The following is a 23,743-nucleotide window of genomic DNA, read 5'->3' on the forward strand; positions in this document are numbered from 1 at the left end:
GCCAGAATGGTTGGGTTCTGGTGCAAGTCCCATTCCTGCCTTACAGACCACCGCCTTCTCGCCACGTCCTTACGTGGCCTTTCCTCGGGGAGTGCACGCAGTGGGAAAGAGAGACAGAGAGAACTCGCTGGTGATTCTTCGTAGCCCCCTCTTATGACCTCACTTGATCCCAAAAACCTCCCAAAGGCCCATCTCCAAATACCATCACACTGGGGGCTAGGGCATCAACATATGAATTTGGGGAGGTGACACACACAAACATTCAGTCCGCAACAGGGGTAAAAGGTCATGATGTCTATACCGTACTTTCAAGTATGTATATATATATATATATATATTCAGAGAAAGTGTGAAGGAAATGTGGCATTATGTTCACACTTGTTGAACCTGGGGGAAGGCTGTGTGTGTGTGTGTGTGTGTGTGTGTGTGCGTGTGTATGAATTATTCTTTCAACTTTCCTGCATGTTTTTTTTTTTCGGTACGCAGGCCTCTCAGTGTCGTGGCCTCTCCTGTTGCGGAGCACAGGCTCCGGATGCACAGGCTCAGCGGCCATGGCTCACGGGCCCAGCCGCTCCGCGGCATGTGGGATCTTCCCGGACCGGGGCACGAACCCGTGTCCCCTGCATCGGCAGGGGGGGGCTCCAACACCCCCCCACCAGTTTTTTATACAAAGTTGGGAGTAGGCAGCAGGTCACTGGAAATCACGCTGTGTTCAGATCCAAGGTTTATAACTGTGTGTGCTTGGTTAAATTTCTTAACCTCTCTGAGCCTGTTTCTACACCCTGAAAATGGGGATAACATGGTTGCTGTAAAAATGAAATAATAGATAAAGTTTGCTTGCTCATAAGTCCTCCTTGAATGCCAGAGCCACTGTCCATCACGTGTCCTCCGGGGGTGTCACAGCCTCCCCAGACTTAGCCCACGTCTACCAAACGCCTATTATGCACCAGGCTCCAGGCTGGACAGGGGTGTTGTAAGCTCCAGCTTGCCGCTCTCCTCCTCCTCTGACAAAGCAAGGTTAGAAGTTATGCAAAGTGCCTGGCCCAGCAGCTCAAGCTTTTCATGGCAGGGCTGAGATGTGAAGTCCAGGGACCCCAGGGTACCAGGCAGACAGCGAGGAGAACATCTATGTCTACGGGCTCTGTGAAGTTCAGGGAAGATGGGAGGTGAAAGCCTCTGGGAACTGGGCAGTCCAGGCAAGTGTGGAGCCCTGGCCTGGTGCGGGGGGAAGGTCCTCTAATTCCCTCTGCCCCAAGACGCGGCTCCCGGCTTTGACTGCCACCACCCTTGTGCCCACGGAGGTGTGTTCACTACCGGTTTACATCTGGGGAGGTGGAAGTGTCCTGGAATGCGACTCACCTTTCAAGAGTCCTGGCATCTCTGCTGTTGTGTCTGCTTCACTTGCAATCCCCAGGGGTCTGTTTCTTCATAAATATTGTGAAATCAGGCCTACTCCCAGGGTCAAGGGAGAAAACCTAAATATCAAGCGTTTTCTAGGCAATGAGGCCTTTCCTGCTTGGAAGGTCTGGGTCTTCCAAACCTAAACCTGGGACACCAACTACCAACCTCGCGTGTTCATGTCACCCGAGGAATCTCTGAGTAAGAGTTTACAAACTTCTGAAGTGGCTGCTAGTGAAACTGTAAAATATTTGATCTGTGCATCAAAGGATACTATCAACAGAGTGAAAAGGAAACCCACGGAACGGGAGAAATATCTGCAAACTATATATTGGATAAGGGGTTAATACCCAGAATATATAAAGAAGTCATTAGGGCTTCCCTGGTGGCGCAGCGGTTGAGAGTCCGCCTGCCGATGCAGGGGACACGGGTTCGTGCCCCGGTCCGGGAAGATCCCACATGCCGCGGAGCGGCTGGGCCCGTGAGCCATGGCCGCTGAGCCTGCGCGTCCGGAGCCTGTGCTCCGCAACGGGAGAGGCTGCAACAGTGAGAGGCCCGCGTACCGCAAAAAAAAAAAAAAAAAAAGTCATTAGTCAACAGCAACACAACCTGATTTTTAAAATGGATGAAGGACTTGAGTAGACGTTTCTCCAGAGAAGATATATGGATGGCCAACAGCACGTGGAAAGATGTTCCACATCACTGTCATTAGGGAAATGCAAAGCAAAACCACAATGAGATAACGCCTCACACCCGTGAGGATGGGGTGTGTATTTGTGTGTCTGTGTGTATTATACATACATATATATATATATATATATATATATATATAAAATCCTTGTGCGCTGTTGCTGGGAATATAAAATGGTGCGGCCAACTATGGAAAACAGTATGCAGGTTCCTCAAAAACTAAAAATAGAACCACCACATGAGCTGGCAATTCCACTTCTGAGTACGTATCCAAAAGTGAAAGCAGAGACTTGAAGAGGAATTTGTACACCCATGTTCATTATTCGCAATACCCCAAAACTGGGAGTAACCCAAGTGTTTGCTGATGGATGAACGGAGAAACAAAAGGCGGTCTATACATATAATGGAATATTATTCAGCCTTAAAAAGGAAGGAAGTTCTGACACGTTAAGTGAAACAGGCCAGTCACAAAAGGATAAACACTGGCAATCCCACTTACACGAGGTCCCTGGAGCCGTCAGGTCCATAGAGATGGGAAGTAGAAGGGTGGGTGCCAGGGGCCGAGGGTGGGGAGTTGGTGTTCAATGCGGACTGAGCTCCACTTTGGGAAGATGGAAAAGTTCCAGAGATGATGGAGGCGATGGGTGTACAACACGATGAATGGGCTTAATGCCACTGAACTGTACACTTCAAGGTGGCTAAAATGGTAAATGTATCCTGTGAATATTTTACCACAATTAAAAAATACCTCAGTATGTATGACAGTATGAAATAATTTACCCGCAAAACCTTTTGAGCACTTTCCTTTCCTCCCACACTTGCTGATTCCCACTGGCCTCTACCAGTCTGTGCAAGCCACTCCCTCAAGGTTAGAAGTGACCTTCACGCGGCTGGACCCCATGGTCAGCCCTGAGCGTCACGGACACAGTGGGTCCCTCCTTCCCCTGAAGGCCCTGTGGTCCCGCGGCCCGCAGGACCCCAGCTCCCTGGCCTCCCCCACCATCCTGCTTCCACCGCGGATCCCTCCTCCCATCCATGAGCACTCCCATCTCATGTTTTTTTTTTCTTTTTTTTGCGGTACTTGGGCCTCTCACTGTTGTGGCCTCTCCCGCTGCGGAGCACAGGCTCCGGACGCGCAGGCTCAGCGGCCATGGCTCACGGGCCCAGCTGCTCCGCGGCATGTGGGATCTTCCCGGACCGGGGCACGAACCCGCGTCCCCTGCATCAGCAGGCGGACTCTCAACCACTGCGCCACCAGGGAAGCCCAATCTCATGGTTTTAAACACCCTGTCTAGATGCTGACAGCTCTCCAATCCTCGTCTCCAGTCCAGACCTTCCTCCTGAATTTCAGGGCCGCACGGCCACCATCACTTGGAGTCTAACTTGTATTTCCCTCAGACTTAACGCGTCCAAAACTGAGCTCCATGCCCTCCCCTCAGACCCCCTCCACCGTCGGCCGCCGCACCTGATGACCCACTGTCCTGGGCACCAGCCAGCTGGGAGCGGCCACGCATACCCCCCAGACCTGGCCGCCAGAAACCCACCGCCCGATCCTCACGGGCCTAGGGCGACCACGGGCGGCCCAGTTAGAGCCGGACCAGCCTGTGGCCGCGAGTGCCCACGGCTGGAGGGGCGGAACCCCCCACCTGTGCCACGTGCACTGGAGACGAACGTGCAGTCCAGGTGCATCTTCCCGGGAGCCGCTCTCCATCACGGCTCGGTGCTTTCTTAGTTTCTGGATTCATCGGCTGGGCATCCATCCGCTCACCACAGGGCCAATTACATCAACTACAGCTTCTGATTTTCTGCATCCCTGCTGCCCCGCCCAGAGCTGGCCCGTTTTCAGGTGAGGCAAAGGCTCCCACTCCCCCGTGTGATTCTCCCACACAGGCCACCATCCCGGAGCCCACACTGCTGCTATACCTTCTCATGCAATGGTCTAGCCACTACCCCTGGCCTGATCGTCCCAGGGCCAGGCAGCCTCGTGCCCCAGGCCCGCCCGAATCACTCCAACTAGCCGGCCCTACACCATCTGCCCCCCTCCCCCGCCGCCCTTCCCTCAGAAAGCCCAACAAAGACCGCGGTTTCTGTTCACCTTCTGCCCAAAACCTGGTGCTCCCCACGCAGCCCCGCGTGGCAGGCGTGCTCCCTTCTCTTACAAATCTCTCCGTGTCTCCACTCCGACACCTCCATGAATCAAACGTCGGCAGCGAACAAATGAGACAGTGACCCCAACTAACACAGAGGCTGCTGGTTCTTCCAAAAGCCTCGGACCCCCCGGACAGCTCTCCCTGTTACACTCCCCAGGCAGCCTGTCAGCTTCACCCTCCAGCTCGGCAGTGGGCTCCCACTGCTCTCCACCTGCCCCTTCAGTCCCTCCACCCGTGAAGATCCTTTAAAAGCTGCATCGGGTCCCATCCCACCTCTGCCCACACCCTCCGATGCCTCTCCTCCTTCTGAGTAAAGCCAGAGCCCTGATCCCGACAACGACCGACAAGGTCCCACAGGCCCCGAGGCTCCTACACACCCCACGCCGCTGTCCCCTCTGCCTGGAGGGCTCACCCCCACACGTCTGCGTGGCTCGCACCCACCTCCAGGTCTTTGCTCAATGTCACCCAACCGTCTTTTCAACCAGCGCAACCCACAGTGGCCCCCAGCCTGCCGCACCTCTGCCTGCTCTTCCCCTGTAATGCTTGTCCCTCAACATCTAACAGACACGGATTCTTTACTGTGTCATTGCCATGTATCCCCCTGCTGGGACACAGGCCATTCTCGGGGTCCGTCACGTGTGGACGTGTCACAAGCACCCAGGATGGCGGTCAGCACACAGCAAGCGCACCTGGGGGAGGTGAGCACTGACGTGGGAGAGGCTACCGCTGTCCCTTCTCTTTACTTCCCGGGCTCTGAGGTTCCAGACGGGGAGGAAGTCTCACTGGCTCCGTCCATACACCAGCCAAGCACCAGGCTGGCATCTCTACCCCGACATTACCCAGCAGGTAACCCCGCTCCGCGGGCCAGCTCACTAGCCTGGAGGCCTCGCCCCTAATCACGCAGATGTCCCCCCCGTGTTGGAATCCCCTGCGGGGGCCCAGAAACCTCCACAGCCACAGGGCCAGAAAGGGGGTTGGTTTCTTCTAACAGAACCGTTTTGCTTTAGAAATAGGACAGACTCACTGCTTAAATACCTTTATTATTTTTTAAAAATTATTTGGACATTGATAGCTCTGCAAAATACTTCTCCCGTCCCAAACCCTCAAACCCTTTCCACATGTACTCCCTAAAGAAACAAAATACTTTTTGCCCATTCAAATCTAATTTTTAAAAACATGTAAGATTCAAAATCAAATATTACTTTTCTTTCCCAGAACTCGTTAGTAATTTTAAACCACAATGCACATACTCAATGGCATTTCTTTTTAAAAATTAGCTTATCTGACTATTTATGAGGAAAAAAAAAATCAATTCAAGGCCTTAGAATATAAATTCCCTGTTTCTGAAAGCAAAAGACATTGAAAAGCCCCCTTTGCTCCCCTGGAGTTCGTGCCGTGCACATCACCACAGAGCCAGCAGGCAGATGGACCTTCTGCTTGACGGGAGGCATCCGCTTCGTTACCGTGGGACCGCAGCTGAGACGCCGTCGAGTCTGAAAGGATGGGTGGGTGGGAAGGGACGACACCAGCAGCAGTGGCGAGGCTGAGAGTGAGGGGTGGAGGGCATCTGAGCAGAGCAGGAGCTGAGTCCTGAGGATGGGGTGGGGGAGACGGCAGGGAGTGTGCATCTGCCCTCGTTTCTCGACGATGAACACAAGAGTCAACCAAAAACACTGCACATAGAAGCAGAGGCATGTGGGTTTACGAGAAGGCCCAGGAAAGAATAACCTGGGCTGGGGATGACCGCCCGAGCTCCTTCGGGAGCTAAGTCAGGGCAGGTGGTCTGGGAGTTACTCACGGGATGTGGAGACCACCCCTTCTGCATCCTCGACAGACAGGTTTGTACGAGAACCAATCTTCATCACAGGTGTGTCCCAAAGAGCTGGCAAAGGGTACCACTTCTTCAGCCCCAAACACCGCTGCACTTGACCCCTGGCTCAGCAAGGAAGCCAGCCCACAACAGAGCCCGGCCCGCCCGGGCAGCAGCGCCACGCAGACACCCTGCCCTGCCCGCTGGAGGACGCGCACGCGGCCCCGACAGGCTCCAGGCGGACCTCACCCGCGGCATTCTGAGTGGCACCTGAACCCTTCCAGGAGCTGGTTATACCCTGCGGCGCTGGCCCAGGCCTTGTGCCCCCAGCTGGGATTGACCAGAGCCAGCCACTCCACTGCCTTTGGGAGTTTTAAAATCTGGGAAACATTTCTGACTCATCTCTGGAGACAGACGTGAAGCATCTCTCCAATGCAGCCACCAGGCAATTTTCCAGGGTCCCCAGGCCCTGGCCTTTCCAGGTGCATCCCTGCAGGGAGCTTCAGGACCACACAGCCCAGCGGCCCTGACACCCACCCACCACCTTCCCCAACACTTCTCCTTTAAGGCTTCTCCTGACTCAACCTCAGGAACATACAGTACGTACGTCAATAAACGAAAAGTCACTTCTTGGGAAAAAAAGATTGCCCCACCACGCACCTAGACGGAAGGGCTTTGTGCTTTCTTACTCCGCCCGTGGACATGCACCTCGCGTTTGTTTTGCTCCCGTGGGTTAATATACTACCTCGTTGTTAAAGCTTTCCCTCCAGTATTCTGAGCAAGTCTTGTAAAGCACCAGCAAATGCCAATCCCCCAAGCCCTGCCCACATCTGCGGGCTACAGCGGATGCCATGCTATGAGGCTTTCTAAACATTTAAACGACACAACTGCACGCGCACGCGCACAGACACACACACACTTTGGCACGTGAGCCTCGAGCTCTTTGGGAGTGCTCATACGCTCCCACCCCTCCCCCACACCAACGCTGCTGAGCTGCCTGATGGGACAGGGCGCCACGAAGCACTGCTGTTCTGAGTAGCGAAAGGAGGACGCACAAATGCTAAACCGGCCCCCGAAACGGCTCTCACGTTTAGCGCTGTGACCGACGCAATGCTGCAAAGCTTCTGTACCACATGACCAGTTTCAAACTGCTGGCTGATTGAATATACATTTACAAATAGATATAGGTATAAAAACTACTAAGTCAACATTTGCTGTTTTCAATGTGAAAACGATAAAATGTAATTCTGAATAATTGTGCATTTGCCATAGGGTCCTTGTTCAAGGGACCATAAAAATAATTTTGTAATAAAAAAACCTTTTTTTTTTTTTTTTTTTTTTAAGTTTAGTATTGCCCTCAAGTTCAAAAGTTTGGAGCAAACGTGCTGAGTGAGCAGGACGGGAATCTGTCCCTGCCAGGGATCAGGAAGCCTTAAATCCTGTGACCTGGACGGCAGGCCCGGGGAAGCTGCCGGCCACTGACTAGCTCAGCGTGAGCATCCCAGGGCTGGCAGTGCCCCAACCCCGCCGAGCAATTGGCCGTCTCCCTGCACAGGGCTCCGGGGGCACACGGCTGCTGGGCTCGGCCGCCCCTTGAGCTACCAGAGTAAGCAACCGGGGGCCGGGGGGCCTGGTGGGGCCCACTGAGCACCAAGGCCGAGGGGGGCCGGGGATGGAGGGGGGCATGGGGGAAGGGATGTGCGTCTCAGTGATACAGAAGTCAGCTGTGCAGGAGGAAAAGTGCATTTACGGTAGCTTAAAAACAGCTTAAGACCAAACTGCCACAGAGAGGGAAGAGGAACCGAGGCCGCCCTCCACCTGCCCTCGCCGGTCGGCCGCACGCCTCGGATGCCGTGGGTTGACATTCATGCTTTCTGATGCGAGTCTGCTCGTGAAGAAACAGGAACACACGTTCTCCTGGTTCTGGCAGGTACACAGTTTTCTTGGCAAATTTCTTTTTTGCCAAGTTCAGTTTATCTAGTTGCTGTCCCAGACCGCTGTCACCGGAATTCGTAGATGGGCGCGCTGTGTTCTGGAACATGAGTGAGATTGAGCGACTGATACCTGTAGGGAGGAGAGGAGGGTGGCGGGGGGGCGGATCGTCAGAGCATCCTGAAAACCAGCACAGGGTGTGGAGCCTGCCCCACCGGCGCCCGCAGAGCCCACGCCTACATGAAACGCTGGCTCATCTCAGACTCCGTCAGGGGAGCTGAGCTTGGCCTTGTTTCCATTTCTCTGGTTAATCCCCCTGGACTACGCAGAAAACCTGCTGTTTGTGGGCCCTGCTCCAATCCTGAAGCAAAGACAGCCTGTCTCAGGAAACGAGAGGCCAAGTCCTCTGGGGGAGGGTGCAGACCAGGCCCTCCAGCCCTCCCCACCGCCCTGCTTTCCTCCGAAGCCGTGCGACCTGCAGAGCAGAGATCCGGAGAGCTTGGGATCGATGACGTCACAGCCACCCCCTCCCCCAACCTTAGTGACTTCATCTTCCTTCTCCCTAGACGCGGCTGTTAGGGCATCCGAGGGCTCTGTGGGGTGTGCGCCCCCGTGACGGGTGCTCCGAGGAGGGAAGCAGATGAAGGATAAACGGGACGGGACAGTCCCCACTCGGGGACGCTCAGTGTGTCGGCTCCCCCCACCCCGTCCACAGAAGAGGGAGGAGCAGCACAGAGAAGAGCAGTTTATCTCTTACCCAAAACAATCAACAAGAAGGGACGATGGGGGCTTCCCTGGTGGCGCAGTGGTTAAGAATCCGCCTGCCAGTGCAGGGGACACGGGTTCAAGCCCTGGTCCCGGGAGATCCCACATGCCGCGGAGCAACTAAGCCCGTGTGCCGCAACTACTGAGCCTGTGCGCCTAGAGCCCACGCTCTGCAACAAGAGAAGCCACCGCAATGAGAAGCCCAGGCACCCAAACGAAGAGTAGCCCCTGCTCACCGCAACTAGAGAAAGCCCGTGTGCCGCAAAGAAGACCCAATGTAGCCAAAAAAAAAAAAAAAAAAAGGAAAAGAAAGGACGATGCATTAGCCATCAGAACCCTAACCCTAGGCCTTTGCACCCAGTGGGATGGCTGTAATCCTAAATGTTGGGAAGGACACGGGGAAACGGGAGAAGCGGAACCTTTGTGCATCACTGGTGGGAATGTGAAAAGGTGCAGCCGCTGTGGGAAACAGTTCCCTGAAAAGTGAAACATAGAATACCCCGTGACCCGGCAATCCCACCCCAGCTATGTGACCAGAGGAACTGAAAGCAGGGACTCAGGCTCTTGCACACCCACGTCCACAGCAGCCGAAAGGTGGGAATGACCCACGTGTCCATCCACCGATGAACAGATAAAGACAAGGTGGTCCATCCACACGATGGGAAATCACTCAGCAACGTAAAGACGAAGAACTGACACGCACCGCAACCCGGGGCCCTTCAAAGCCGATGCTCAGACACAGAGGGCACACGGTACGCGGGCCCGTCTGCATGACACGTCCAGGACAGGCAAACTTGTACTTAGAGAGAGCAGATTAGTGGTTGCCTGGGGCTGGAGGGGGCGGGGAGGTGGGGTGACAGCTCAGGGGGACAGGGTTCCCTCTCGTGCCGACGAAAACGTTCTGAAATTGAGTGCAGTGATGGCGGCACAACTCTGTCGACACGAGAGCCCGCTGGACTGGACGCTGTCAGCGAGGAGACTGCACAGCAGGTGAACTGGATCTCCGTAAAGCGGGTATTTTTAAAAGGATAGGAAAAGTTTTAAAAACTCATTTGAAAGCTGAACAGGTGCTGACACCCCAACAACGGCTGCTCCCACAGAGGCCGGGGCTGCATGGAGCCCCGGGCACTCAGTTGTCGCTGGGTAGCCCCACGCAGCGTCCCGCAGGAGCCTTCAAAGTGTGCAAAAGTCGCAAGGAAATAATTTCCACATTCAGAGAGGAAATCAGGTATTTCATGATACCGTCTGCCCTTCAGGGATAACGGTGCGCTCACAAAAGCTCAAGGAGCCACGAGAAGGCCCGCAAAGGTGGCAAACACCAGCCCTCGGGTGGCACGCGGCCGTCACCGGGGCAGAGGCCCAGGGCAGGGCCGACCACGCCCGCAGGCGCCGGTCACCGGCTGGCACCAGGTGGGAGCGTGAGCACAAAGTTAAAAAGGCCGCTGACAGCCAAGTTCCCGCCGTCCACAGCGGGGTCTGACACTTCAGTTACTGATTAAACTGGGGAGGAACAAATACAAGACCCGCAAGATTGAGATAAACATAGCTGAAAATATTTGCTGCTTGAAAGCGTTTAGCTGTGAGTTCCCGTACCCAGAACTTCATTTTTTTACACTGCCCTGTGGACGGAAGTGAGCCCCTCAAGAAATGAGGCCTCGGCGGCCGGTCCTTACCATTCCGAGCTCCTGTGGTAATAGTAGCCCTCTATGGAGGCCGCCGACTTCTGGAAACAGATGTAGTAAAAGCCGGCAAAGGAAGCACCGCTGATGTCCTTGATCGTGTGGTCCGGGACCAGGAACTGCTCCTGCACATGGATGGGGATGGAGGGTCAGCGCTGGGGGCTCCGGCCCCCCAGGCCTCCCTGCCCCCCTGCAGGTGGCTTGCTAGGCAACTGTGAACCCCCGAGCCACTCGCATGTTCAACATAAGAACACGGCCACCACGCGTCGAGGTCACCGGGGTCAGAGCCGAGAGCGGGCGCCGTGGTGCCCACGCCTCGAGAGTACATCACAACCTTCCCACCCCTGAGCCGCGGACTCACGCTTCTGCTGCACCCCAGGAACCGTCACTAGGCTCCCGGTCACCTTGAGAGCCGAGGGTCACTTCTATGGCCCGGGCCTCACCCCAAGGGCAGGTGGCGCTCGCTCGCCCTGGGGACCCCCCCCATCAGCAGCGGTCAGAATGGTGCTGCTGTCCTCAGACCCCGGGCAGAGCCAGCCCCCTGGGGGGCGAGGTCAGGGCCCGCGGGAGGCCTAGACGGCCCACGGGGGAGTCTCCCTGCGTGAGAAACTCTTGGAGAACAAGCAACTCTCCTTCCCTTTCCCCCGTCTCTGAAATTGTAGTTTTTCAAATTAATTTTAAAGTAGAGTCTCACCCGACACTTCCTTTAGTGGGTTGCTTAGTTGGCCGGCTGCGAGGCGGGACTCAGGTTTTCCCCCGGCACCTGCCTGTCTGCTGCCAGTGCCAAGCCCCTGCCCCAGTTCTTACCATAGAAACACAGACCGGGAATGAGGGTGCTACAGGATTCATCTGTAGGAAAGCTGGCGAGATTTCACCATAAAGCGGCTTTTTCCTACAGCTTGGGGGTGAGGGGTTGGAGGGGGGTGTAGGTTCTCGAAGTGATTTCACACACTCGCCTGCTGAATTCAGGACCCTGTGGCTCTAACCCAGGAAATACTGGAGGGGGCATCAGAGCCGACCCAGTGAGCCTGGCCCAATGGGGTTCTCAAGGGCTGGGGGAAAACCCAAATTCTGTCCCCAGCCCCGTGTTTCCTGAGCTGGAGGGACCGGGGGCGCCGTGACGGCCCAAAGCCCGGGCGAGGTCACTCAGGGGCTGAGACGATGGGGGTCTCCTGAGTACACAGGACACTTGGGATGACCGAGCCTGCAGGGTCGCTGGAGAGAACAAAGGGAGAGGACACAAGAGCGTGGAGGGTGCCGCCCCAGGCCTGGGTCCCGCCCGGAGCTGCGCCTGCTCCACACGGAGGGTGAGAATGGGCCTGAGGGGCCTGGGACCCGGGGGCCACACCACAGGCCGGCACAGCCAGGCAGCCTTACCTTCCACCTCATGAAGACATAGTCCCCGCTCTTCAGCTCTTCGTAATCAAAGTCGTCTGAATTAAACGATTTTGCGTACTGATAAAAAGCCAGAAACTTGCCCTGAAAGCCAAAAGCAGAGTATGAGAATGAGGGACAGAGGGGGTGGCAGGTGTGCTGGGCAGTGGTCCCTCCAGGGCGAGGCGGCGGCTGGCGGGCAGGGAGCGTCCGGTCACCCCATGCACTGGGGCCTGGACCCCGGGGCAGACGCCCGGACCCTACGCCTGCCTAGCTAACGCGCCCAGGAAAGGGTGCCGAACGGGGATGGATGCAACCCCAGGCCTTCTCTCACACCTCACCCCAGACAGACGTAGCCGGATGATCAGGGACGGGGTCTCCGTACATCAACCAACGGGGGCAAAGACTCAGGCTGAACCAGCCTGTAGTGCCAGGGTTGGGGGAGTTAGTAAAGTGGGGTCCCCTGACAACGCAGCGGCCTGGTGGCTTGGGGCCAGCTAGCTGAGACCAGAAACAAGTAACACTTGGTTACGGCAACAAAGCTGTACCTTTATGATCATGTTTTTGTTAAAAAAAAAAAAAAAAAGTCCATATACTCAAAAGAGATTTAGGAAAAGTTCAACCCCTGCTTTAGCTTTAGGTGTTCGGCTTTATAGATGTTTTGCTTTTGTTTCCTCCAAATATTTAAAAATAAGTATGTATTAATTCTATAAAAAAACCTCCTGAGTAAAAAGTTAAGACAGAGAGGTATTAAGTCATAGAATCTGTCACACAGATATTTTTATTCTAAGTAGATTACGTGTGAGGAATCTTTATCGCGATAACGATAATCACCATTATCTTTTATCCCTTTATCATAATACCCACTTCAAATCTCATTCAGGAAAACTCGAGGGTCAACTACAGTGTCCTGACCGCAGTGTGCAGTAGACATCGTGGCTCCCCAACAGACAGAGGGGCACTAGAGCCCCTGGGGCCCACGTGGGAGTCTGGGAATCCCACGTGGGGAGAGGGCATCGGGAAACCCTGAGTCCCGCGAAGGCAGCCAGTGCTCCTGGAGGGAAACCGTCCACATGCCCGACCTCGCACGCCCAGCAGGCCGGGGCCCAGGGTGGCCTTCCCAGCCCCTCTTTCACTCAAAATAGTTCAACCCAGCCTAGGAAGGCTGGAGTCCGGGTGTCTCCAGCTCTAACGAAAGGCAACGGGAAGTTCGAGCTGCTCTCCAGGTTCTTCACCAGCAGCCAACCAGCCTCAAACTGAGTTTTCATTGGGCCTCAAAGACCTTGCTTTTCGCAGGACCAATTTGAAATGGAAAACAAAGTTGGAAGGAAGACAGGCCGTGTGCTCGCTGGGCTGTGCAGGAGAGGTGGGTGCCGGGCAGGGAGAGCCAGCCAGGGCGGGGCCTGACGGCTCCCAGGGGTGCTCCCCGACAGCGGCACCTTCCAGGCTCCCCAACTTCCAGACGCTCGGCCCCGTTCGTACTCTATTAGAAACACAGGTGGCCATCTATCTCAGTGTCTGCTTGCTACATTTAAAAGCTCAAGTTTAAATTCAATCGAAACTCAGCATTTGATAGATGTTTCTTTCCTAACTCAAGTATGAGAAAGCAGCTCACCTACAAGGACGCTGACTCAGAGTGTCTGCAGGAGGGGCCCCCCAGGAGACCGTGGGCCCGGAAGCAGGAGAGCGCGTACACAGCCAGGAGTGGTGGCAGGGACAGTGAGTTGCTCTGGAATCTCCACTACTGACACCTCATCCTGGGTGCTTTAGGGGTGAGCGCACTGGACTTCCTCGGTGTGAAAGCAAAGTTCATCCTCGCCACAGCCAGCTAAGCCAAAGGCTTTAACGACCGGCTGAGAAATGGGTTTTTAAAGACACAAGACTCGCGTGGCCCTGGCGAAAAGGCTCGAGGAGGAGCTCTGAGCTGTCTTGAGGAGCTCACGGCTGCGAGCACACACCCGTGCTTGACAGGTGCAGGCGTTTCCAGGGGCGGAGCGGCCCTGAGGTCCTGCTCGTGAGGGGGAACTGCACCTCCGCCCTGGCCCACCCTAAAGGCAGAGGCCGTCCGCAGGCTTCCCCAGAGCAGAGGGGCACTCACCCAGTGCTTGCGGTCAACATCCTCGTCCGCATCCCACTTTCGGGTTAAGAAAGGGTGCTTTTTGCTGATTATTTCTCCTTCAAAGAAGGTCGTGAGGGTTGGATACTCCTATGGTAAGAACCCAAATGTCAAAAACGACGTCAAACAGCAGTTGTAACCTTCCACAAAGGAAAAAACCAACCTCGCTGTAATTTCTCCCCAAAACTTTGCAGAAATGACCACCACACTGCTGAGCAACCACCCAGACCAGCGACGCCCACGGCCGTGGAGGGAGCCTGAAGTGAAGGGGCTGGGGGGAGGGGGTCTGTTGGATTCCGGGGCCTTTGCCAGAAGCAGAGAACCCTTCTTTGGCGCACTTGTTAAGTGTTGATGGCTCAGAAAAGATATTCGGACAGGTTATTTCTGAATACAAAGCAGATGGTAACTTGATAGGTTTTACTTTCCAAGGCGAATACCCAGAGAGGCTCCGAAATCAAGCTCCACCTCCCTCGTGCCACGGCTCAGCCACTGCTTCTCAAACTGGCTCAGCCTGTCCCTTTTACGCCGACTCTTCAGCTTTGGGGGGCAGGCGGAGGTTGGTAGAATACCTTCATGTATTAGGCATTCGTATAATTCTATCGCATGAGCTAAGACAGCTTATACGATGGGAAACATTGATAAATCACGTCGGCCCTGGGAAGTCACAACGGCTGGGAAAACAAATAAGCCGTCATCCTTACTGGGTGCTTGGAATACTCCGGGCAACCTTGCTACTTGTTCCTCTGATAGTAAGGAAGCACTAAAGATTTTGAAAAAATTTATGAAAGAACAAGTCAACATTGTAAAAAAGTGTACCGTTTCTCTGCATTTCTAGAAACCAGCCAACCCAACTGCCAGGTGGCCCCTCAGCACCACCCACCCGCCCGGGTACCTCCCGAGGGCGCAGTGATGACCCGCCGCCTGGCACAGCAAGGGTCACCGCCCTAAAATCCTGGGACCATAGAGGTCCCGCTTTCTTCTCACCCCATGTAAGCCCCTCTCAATCGGCATCAAACTTAACTACCCGTTTAAAATAAATCTGTTCTCATGGCTTTGCCACTTCTCCCGGCTCCCCTGCCACGTGGACCGGGGCTTCCAGAAAGGCCGTGGCTGCTTTACCACACACATCCAGGCAGCCTGTCCTCGTAGCAGTGAGCTCGAAACACTACAGATTTGCCACCCCCCCAAAACCGCAGCCCTCACCCCAACACTGGTGCTGGGTTCCTCAAACAGATATTTATAGATACAGAGTGAAGAGATTAAAGAGGAGATAAGTTCCTAAGTGGAAACCTGATTTTTTTTTTTTTTTTGCGGTACGTGGGCCTCTCACTGTTGTGGCCTCTCCTGTTGTGGAACACAGGCTGCTTACGCGCAGGCTCAGCGGCCATGGCTCACGGGCCCAGCCGCTCCGCAGCATGTGGGATCTTCCCGGACTAGGGCATGAACCCGCGTCCCCTGCACCGGCAGGCGGACTCTCAACCACTGCACCACCAGGGAAGCCCGGAAACCTGATTTTTAAAGGTATAAACCAAACTATACTCATCCGTTTTAGGAAGGACTGCTAAGGGAAAAAGTTCTGTGTAAGCTGACAGCGGACTTGAGGCGTTAAATAAAAAGCTATAGACAGTATATTGACTTCCTGAGTTTTATCAAGACTTCCCTAAAATAGAAGGATAAATGATCAAGTCCTCCTATTATAACACAAAGAACATACTTATGTTCAAGTCACGAGTTTTCCTAATAAGTGATCCTGCTCTGACTTCTCTCTCAAATGTTTCAGGCAATCTACCAGGGTGACCACAAGGTACCCACAAACTTCCAAAATTAAATAAAATAAACACCTAATGAATGAGAGTCAGACGCACAGAAGGAACCAAAAAGACAAAGCCTCTCACAGGGCAGGCGAGGACATTCAAGCCCTGACTACAGCTGGCGGGGGAGTCACAAAGGGGGTGGGGGGTGGCCAGCACCCCCCGGGGGTGGGCTCCCTGTGCCAGGTCCCACTCCCCTCACTGACTCCAGGCTCACCTGCCTGGAGGTGGCTCCAGCTTTCCGTGAAGACCTGCCTTCCAGGGGGGTTCACGTTGACTGGCCAGTAAGTCAGCAAGAACTTCTGAAACCAGCAGTAAACGAGCACCTGTGGCTCCGGAGAGTGTGACCGGCTCCCTGGTTCAGCCTCGGGAGCGTCCAAAACTGTCTGGAGAGTGCGTGGCAGGCCTGACCATGACACCCCCAGGCTGGGCTCCCAGGCCGGGTGCCAGCCACCTCCGCCGGGCCTCCCCAGGGATGCCCCTCTCCCCGCGGGTGGCTGGCTCGGGACTGCAAAGAGAATGTTATTTGACACCCATTCTCACAATTCTGGGATTTAATTTCCACAAGGCGCACAAACTTCAAAAACTGTACTTATTTGTGAATGTAAGGCAGATAAGAGGCAATTTATCTCCAATGTAACAGTGAATCTTCCCTATTTCCGTACAGACGAGGAAGACCGTGACTATGACCCAAACCGTTCAGTTACCTTAAAGTAAATCACGTATTTGATTTTTCAACAACTATAAATGGAAAAGCAAACCAAAATGGTTAACTGTGTTTTATAACAGGAGTAAAACCATTCAGAGAATCGTCACCCTTTTCTGCATTTTACCAGTTATCCACAGTGACCATATACTAGATTTGTAACTTAAAAAACTGTTAGACAGTTGTACAATGCTGTGACTATACTGAAAGCCAACAGATTGTACCCTTTTTTATTTTTTTTTGGCCGCGTGTTGCGGGATATTAGTTCCCCAACCAGGGATGGAACCCGTGCCCCCTGCGGTGGAAGCACAGAGCCCTAACCACTGGACTGCCAGGGAGGTCCTAGACTGCACATTGTCCATGGGTGAATGTATGCTATGTGAATTATATCTCAGTAAAGGGACTAAAAAAATTCAGAGACTCCTGACGCTCGGGCAGGACGAAGGGCCTCAGGAAACACAGCCCTCCTCTAGTAAAAGGCGGCTTCAGGCGGGAAGGGCCGGGCCCAGGGAAGGGCCAAGCCAGCACCCCATCCCCTCAGAGGAGGCTGGCTGTAGGTGGCTCGGGGGCGCTTCCCTTCATTAGCGCCACCTGCTCCTGGTGGGACGTCCACAGCATTTCCGTACACGGTTTGTGGATTTTTCATCCTACTTAACCATTCGCACAGAGCTTCCTGTGACCATTTGGAATTGGTGTCCACATCCCACGCTACAGATTTTGCTGGTTTCCTTATGGAGTTAAATGTCTATGTTCTGCGCTCAACAAATGTGTTTGGCCACCTAAGAGTTGAGCATATTCTGTTTCCTGTGTGTCTTCTTGGGTTTTTTTTGTTTTTTTTTTTTTGTGGTACGCGGGCCTCTCATTGCTGTGGCCTCTCCTGTTGCGGTGCGTGGGCTTCTCATGGCGGTGGCTTCTCTTGTTGCAGAGCATGGGCTCTAGGCGCACGGGCTCAGTAGTTGTGGCTCGCGGGCTCTAGAGCGCAGGCTCAGTAGTTGTGGCACACAGGCTTAGTTGCTCCGCAGCATGTGGGATCTTCCCGGACCGGAGCACGAACCCGTGTCCCCTGCATCGGCAGGCGGACTCTCAACCACTGCGCCACCAGGAAAGCCCTCCTGTGTGTCTTCTACTAGCACAAACTCCCGGGTGAGAACCCTTCCTTTTTCTGTCATTTTCTACCCCGACTTGATTGGATGTTTTCTAGAGGAAGGAAGAGATACCTTTTTGTCTCAACAACAAATTTCACAGGAGATTCCCAGACTCCCGGTGGGGAAGCAGGAGAACAGGAGGAACGGGGGCGACGCAAACAAGTGACCGAGGAGGACCAGTCTTGTCAGGTCCCTCGGAGCCTCCCACTCACTGACCCTGTGTCTTCCCCGGGAGACAGAGCAGGCACCTGGAGCTCTCACCTCGCAGATGAGGAAACTGGAATGGACAGAGGTGACAGTCGTGGGGCCAGAAGAGGCGGCGCGAGGATGCCCACCAGCCCCTCCGCGCAGCGCCGCCGAACGCCGCGGCCTCCAACCCTCGGCCAGGTGGTGCCAGGCCCTCCTGCTGCCTGCTCACCAGCGGGAAAAGAAAGCACGCTCTCTCTTGCCTCCGATATTCCCAGGAGTTCTGAGGTTTAAGGTGGTTCAAAGAAAGGAAAACACCTACGTTTTCGAACTGCGAAGACCTCAGTCCTTGGAGGAATGATGCTCGCCCAGAGGCTGAAACTGACCCATGACGGTGGCAGCTATGTTCTTACTATGTTTGTTTTCCTCAAAAAGGATTAAAGGGGCTTCCCTGGTGGCGCAGTGGTTGAGAATCTGCCTGCCAATGCGAGGAACACAGGTTCGAGCCCTGGTCTGGGAGGATCCCACATGCCGCAGAGCAACTGGGCCGGTGAGCTACAACTACTGAGCCTGTGCGTCTGGAGCCTGTGCTCCGCAACAAGAGAGGCCGCAACAGTGAGAGGCCCGCGCACCGCGATGAAGAGTGGCCCCCGGGCTTCCCTGGTGGCACAGTGGCTGGGAGTCCGCCTGCGGATGCAGGGGGCGTGGGTTCGTGCCCCGGTCCGGGAGGATCCCGCGTGCCGCGGAGCGGCTGGGCCCATGGGCCATGGCCGCTGAGCCTGAGCGTCCGGAGCCTGTGCTCTGCAACGGGAGGGGCCACAGCAGTGAGAGGCCTGCATACCGCAAAACAAAACAAAACAAAACAAAACAAACAAACAAAAATAACAAACAGTGGCCCCCGCTTGCCACAACTAGAGAAAGCCCTCACACAGAAACGAAGACCCAACACAGCAAAAATAAATAAATTAATAAACTCCTACCCCCAACATCTTCTTAAAAAAAAAAAAAGGATTAAAGTAAAATCAGTAGCATTGGGCATATGGTGACCTGTTTATAAACGTCAACGGTCTGTGAGTCTGCGTGTTTTCCAACAGGACACGTCCAAACTGCCTGCTCTACGCTCCCCCTGCAAGAACCACACTTAGAAATGGGGCTCCTGAATCAGGCCTGAGGAGTCGAGGTTGCTGGCCCTTCAGGACCGAGGCCCCCTCCGGCTCCTGCCCGTGGGAGGGGCACTTACCTCAGTAAGGCCTTTGATCTTCAGATACCCACAGAGGTACGAGTTCCCCGTGTCCACGTGCTGAAAAGACACACACAGCCTCGTTACCAATGGAGGGTCCAGCAGGAGACAGCAGGATCACGTCCGGCAGGCAGAGGCCCCTTCGAGGCCAGGGTGGCAGGCGGGTGGGGGGCGAGGGAGCCTGGAGGCTGGCTCGCCCAGTGCAGCCTGGGGCTCACAGGTCCTGTGGCACGCTGAGTGTTCAACATCGAGTGAGGCCTCATTTAAGAAACCAGGAACATTTTGTGGCATTTACCAGGTCTGGGGACCCAACTACTTCCAATACACCATGAGTCAAACACCAAGGCAGTGCTTAAAAGCTGCAGTGAACTCAGCCAGCCAGACGAGGTCAGCACCAAAGCAAGCGGGCTTCAACGAAGCTGGGGCGGTCCCACCACCCGGTGTCGGGGACAACGGTCTCCACCCAAAAACCACCACAGCCCTGCAAACGTCCTCACCTGCTGACCTGGGCATCGGACAGAACCGAGCAGCTGATCCGAACTCACAGGGGTCAGTAAAGAAGTTGTGTTAAAGGACACACGGCTCTAACCCAAGGCCTTAAGTTTCAAGGATGCAATTCTCACTGAATTTCAATATAGTTTGGGGTCTCACAGCTGCCAGAAAGGGTATCAGGTGGCAAGGATACTTGCTAACAAGATTAAAAACTGGCTAACACTTTGCATGGATTATCACCTGCTCAGGAATCAGAATTTCATCCTGGCCTCCATCCAAGCACGTGTCTCTCCCTTTCTGCCCAAATTGATCTCGATGAACTCAAACCCACCACGGCGCAGAGAGCTTCAACCGAACAACGGACCGGCATCTCAACGAGAAAGGTAACAAGACAAGTGCTCAGCAAGAAGGTCTTGCAGCACAGCTGTGTCCAACAGCTGCTCTTTTTAATATTCCTTCCACAGTGACCTGGCCTTCACTTCACTCTTAGCTTCTTGGATGGCAGAGGAGAAAGAGAGCAATCACAGTGACAAAACAACAACAAAAGAGCAGTCAGAATCTCACAAACGTTTGAGGAACTCTTTAAACTGGAATTTCCAAAAAAAAAAAAAGGCACCCGAGAAGCGCATGAAAAGAGGCCCAACATTGTTGGTCGTCTCAGAAGTTCAAATCAAAACCACAATGAGATATCACCTCACACCCACTAGGATGGCTACAGTCAAAAAGAGGGACAATAACAAGTGTTGACGAGGATGTGGATAAACTGCAGCCGCAGACACTGCTGGTGGGAATGCAAAATGATGCAGCCACTTTGGAAATCAGTCTGGCAGTTCCTCAAATGTTAAACAAATAATTACCATATGACCCAGTATTCCACTGGTAGGGAGACATCAGGAGAAAGGAAGACGTATGTCCACATAAGAACTTGTATGTGAATGCTCACAGCAGCGTGTTCATAACAGCCCCAGAGTGGAAAAAAATCCAAATACCCGTGGACGGATCAATGGATAAACAAAATGCTGTAGATCCACACAGGGGACTATTAGGCAACCATAAAAAGTCAGGAAGCACTGACACCTGCTACGATGTGGGTGAACCTCGAAACACTGTGCTCAATGGAAGAAGCTAGACACGAAAGGTCACATTATTGTATGACTCCATTTACACGAAAAGTCCAGAATAAGCAAATCTTAGGTGAAAAACAAAAGGGGTTGCCTAGGGTTGGAGGGGCGTGACAGCTAAGGGTTCTTTTGGGGATGATGAAAACGTTCTAAAATTAGATTGCAGTGATGATTACACAACTTTGTGACTACATCAAAAAACGACTGAATTGTACACCTTAAATGTGCGAATTGTGTTAATAGGTGTATCGTATCTCAGTAAAGCTGTTCCGAAAAACAGAAAGAAAACAGGAAATAAATGAAGTTACAAAAAGCATAAGTATTCTAAGAAGGCTGAGCCCAAGAACCCAGTCCTGGCTGAAAAACCAGATGATGGAGCTATTCACACGCCACTGACTGTCTCCACGACGGACAAGCCACTCACCAGTCCGGATACAGGGCAGCATTCCTGGCTGAGACCACTGCCCCCACCACCACTCCAAGGGGCCTCCAGCCACCGGCCAGGTCCTCCACTCGGGCCGCCCTGGGACCTACCAGTCGTGCACCAACTCAATCCCCACTCCCAGCGGTTCCCAAGGAAGTTGGCACCTGACAGGAATTCAGAAACAACACACTAAGGAAAGGGAGGGGAGCTGTTGCAGTAACCAAGGCGAACTTCTCTTCTGACACTTGGCTACCCTGCCACTTGTCCCCGACCCCATCCTAAACCATCAAACTCAACAAGGGGCACAAGTTCAAGGTCACTGAAAACATGATCCTCACCGGGGATCTCACTTCTAGAATTTTATGATTAGCTGCAAAAAGTAAAAAGGCCTGTAACTTCCTACTAAACTCTCACATTTGAAGCAAAAGAGAAGGGGGATTACCACATTAGGCATCTCACCATGAAGACTGAAATAACTCAGCCACGGTACTTTTCTTTTTTTTTGGCCGCACCTTGCAGCTTGCCGGATCTCAGTTCCCTGACCTGGGACTGAACCTGGGCCATGACCGTGAAAGCACCGAATCCTAACCACTGGACCGCGAGGGAACTCCTACTCTTTTCAATTACAATAAATATCGTGGCTCATGATAGATATTTAAGTTTATAGACCAAAGACACAACACGGAAATGGAGTTCTCCCAATCAAAAGAAATTATCTATTCCCACAAAGCAGTAAGAAAAAAGAGGCTGATGAGCGCTCTGCAGTGAGTGGAAAGAAAACGCATCCACAACTGTTTCTTAGGTGGGAGAACTACTTGCTCAGAAAAGAGGCTGTTTAAGATTTAAAATTATTAAAGGGCAAAGGGCAAGCATAAGGAAAAGACACTTACTACGTTCTGTCCTCACACAAGACCTCAAAGCTTCTGGAAAGCCTTTCAAGAGAACAGATGTTTGGGGGGGGCTTCTGGGAACAGCCTAGGAGGTGAGGTATCAGACTAAGGACAAAGGGGCAAAGGGAGGAGGAGGTGGGTCCTGATGCAGGTCTGGGCAGCTAGAGAGAAGGAACAGTTTTCTAGGAGGGAGAGAAAATGGAGTATCAACCACTGCCAATCTCCTTGGGCTGGGAAGAAATGTCAAGTGTGCTCCCATTTGCATGAGAGGGGTGAGGTGCAGGAAAGGGCCGGGACAGGTGAAGCTGCAGTTCCAAAGCCATTAGGGGCTGGCAGCAGGTTCTCAGAAATCCAGGTCAAATGGGGGGAGGTGGGTGGACACGGGAAGGAAATACCGTATGAGAAATAAAGCAAGTGAGTTACATTTCCCAGTACATGGGTATCAGAGACTGGGAGGAAGCCCTGGCCATGTCGATCAAAGTTAAGAACATGAAAGAGGGTCCCCTGGAGCCCCGAAGGAGGAGAACAGAGGTGTAGGACAGGGAGATCTGGGCAGACAGGCCAGGGAGACTAGGAGTAGCCTGGAAGTGGCCAGAGGGCAGGGGTAGGGAGTACGAGAAGCCTGGGCCAGGAAGAGACTAGGGGTTGGGGGGCTAGGAGGCCAGCTTCTTAACAGACGATGAGGAGCCCACCCAGGATGAGGGCCCGGCCTGGGGGGTGGGGCAGGAATCAGGGTAGGTAGGCTAGGGACTCTCAAGCTCAGGAGCTAATGGAGGGAGAGGGCTGAGGAAGTCCCCCAAGGAGGAAACCCCAGGAGAAGGAGGCGGGCCCCAGAGCCTGGGCTTCCTGGGACCGAGGAAAACGTAGGGGGCAGCAGGCACGTCTCAGTCCTGGGAGGGTCCCGAGTCAGGGGGAACCACTGGAGAGCTCTTCGGGGTCCGAGAAGGGCTAGAAGGAGGGCTGGTCCTGGGGCGACAGGCCACGGGGAGATAGGGCCGGGTCTGAGGCCGCCAGTCCCCGGCTCTGGCCCGCAGAGTTGGGGTGCGCCGGAGTCTCCCGGCAGGCCCGGGCAGGAGGCCCGTCCGCGGCCGCGGGCTCGAGGGGGCGGCGGCGCGGCCCGGCCAGTGGGCGCCGCGAGAGGCCCGGCAGCCGGCTCACCTGCAGCACCACCTCCACGTCGTACGAGTTACCCTTGCTCTTCTGGTGGCCGCGGAACTTAGAGCCGCTGTAGAGCAGGCTGGTGGCCACGCCGGGCTGCTGCGTGTTGATGGGCGGCGGCGGGATGAGCGAGGCGGCGGAGGTGGCCGAGGCACCGGCCGGCGGGGGACACTCGGTGCGGACCGGCATCGCGGGGTCCCCCGGAGCCAGGGCTGGGGGAGGGGGAGGAACCACCGCCGCGCGGGAGCCGAGGAGGGTGGCCGGGGGTAAGGCCGGCGCGCGCGTGGGGCGGGAGGGGTCCACCCGCCGGCCGCCTGCGGACTCAGCGCTCCGGCCGCCACCGGGACCCCCGGACCTGCGAGCAGGGCCTCCGGGTGCTAAGCGAGCCCCCTCCCCGCCTGCGCTCGCACACACACCCCTTCCGATTGGCTCCGGCGCGCCGGGGGGCGGGAGCAGGCTAGCGCGGCGCTTCTGCCTATTGGCGGGCGGAGACAGCACGTGGCGGGCACCGAGGCCCTCTGGGACTTGTAGTCTTCTTCCCGAGGCGCGGCGCGGGGGCGGGGCCTGGGCGTTTGTGATATTGATTGGCTGCGGCGTGCGCTGAGGCGCGCGGCGACGGCGCGCCGCGAGTGTCGTGCGCAACATGGCGGCGCCCA

The 23,743-nt window shown here is 54.7% G+C and overlaps 1 protein-coding gene across 2 annotated transcripts; it reads right to left on the reverse strand.

The window, feature by feature from the left end:
- Positions 1–7,263: 7,263 nt before the first annotated feature.
- GID4 (GID complex subunit 4 homolog) lies at positions 7,264–23,732 on the reverse strand. 2 transcript variants are annotated; one of them, XM_024753181.1, is made up of 6 exons: positions 23,088–23,478; positions 19,003–19,062; positions 13,897–14,004; positions 11,802–11,903; positions 10,419–10,549; positions 7,264–8,112 (listed from the first exon to the last, which is right to left on the reverse strand). In XM_024753181.1, exons 1-6 carry the CDS (start codon positions 23,274–23,276, stop codon positions 8,049–8,051), a joined length of 654 nt encoding a protein of 217 aa, XP_024608949.1. In that variant the 5' UTR covers positions 23,277–23,478; the 3' UTR covers positions 7,264–8,048. The 2 variants fall into 2 exon arrangements, with proteins under 2 accessions (XP_024608949.1, XP_024608942.1); XM_024753174.1 differs by lacking the exon at positions 7,264–8,112 and having other exon boundaries at positions 10,415–10,549; positions 23,088–23,732.
- Positions 23,733–23,743: the final 11 nt, after the last annotated feature.

Source organism: Neophocaena asiaeorientalis, unplaced genomic scaffold, assembly GCF_003031525.2.
Source record: "Neophocaena asiaeorientalis asiaeorientalis breed wild unplaced genomic scaffold, Neophocaena_asiaeorientalis_V1.1 scaffold540, whole genome shotgun sequence".
Taxonomy (NCBI): Eukaryota; Metazoa; Chordata; class Mammalia; order Artiodactyla; family Phocoenidae; genus Neophocaena; species Neophocaena asiaeorientalis.

What these genes read in the sequence shown, in the direction of transcription:
- GID4 (XM_024753174.1), bottom strand. Translation starts at nt 23,732, where the DNA reads ATGTTGCGCACGACACTCGCGGCGCGCCGTCGCCGCGCGCCTCAGCGC. An exon ending in ACGTGGAGGTGGTGCTGCAG is followed by an intron (nt 19,063 to 23,087) that starts GTGAGCCGGCTG and finishes GTGTCTTTTCAG; the next exon opens with CACGTGGACACGGGGAACTC. An exon ending in ATGTCTTCATGAGGTGGAAG is followed by an intron (nt 10,550 to 11,801) that starts GTAAGGCTGCCT and finishes ATCCATGTGCAG; the next exon opens with GAGCAGTTCCTGGTCCCGGA.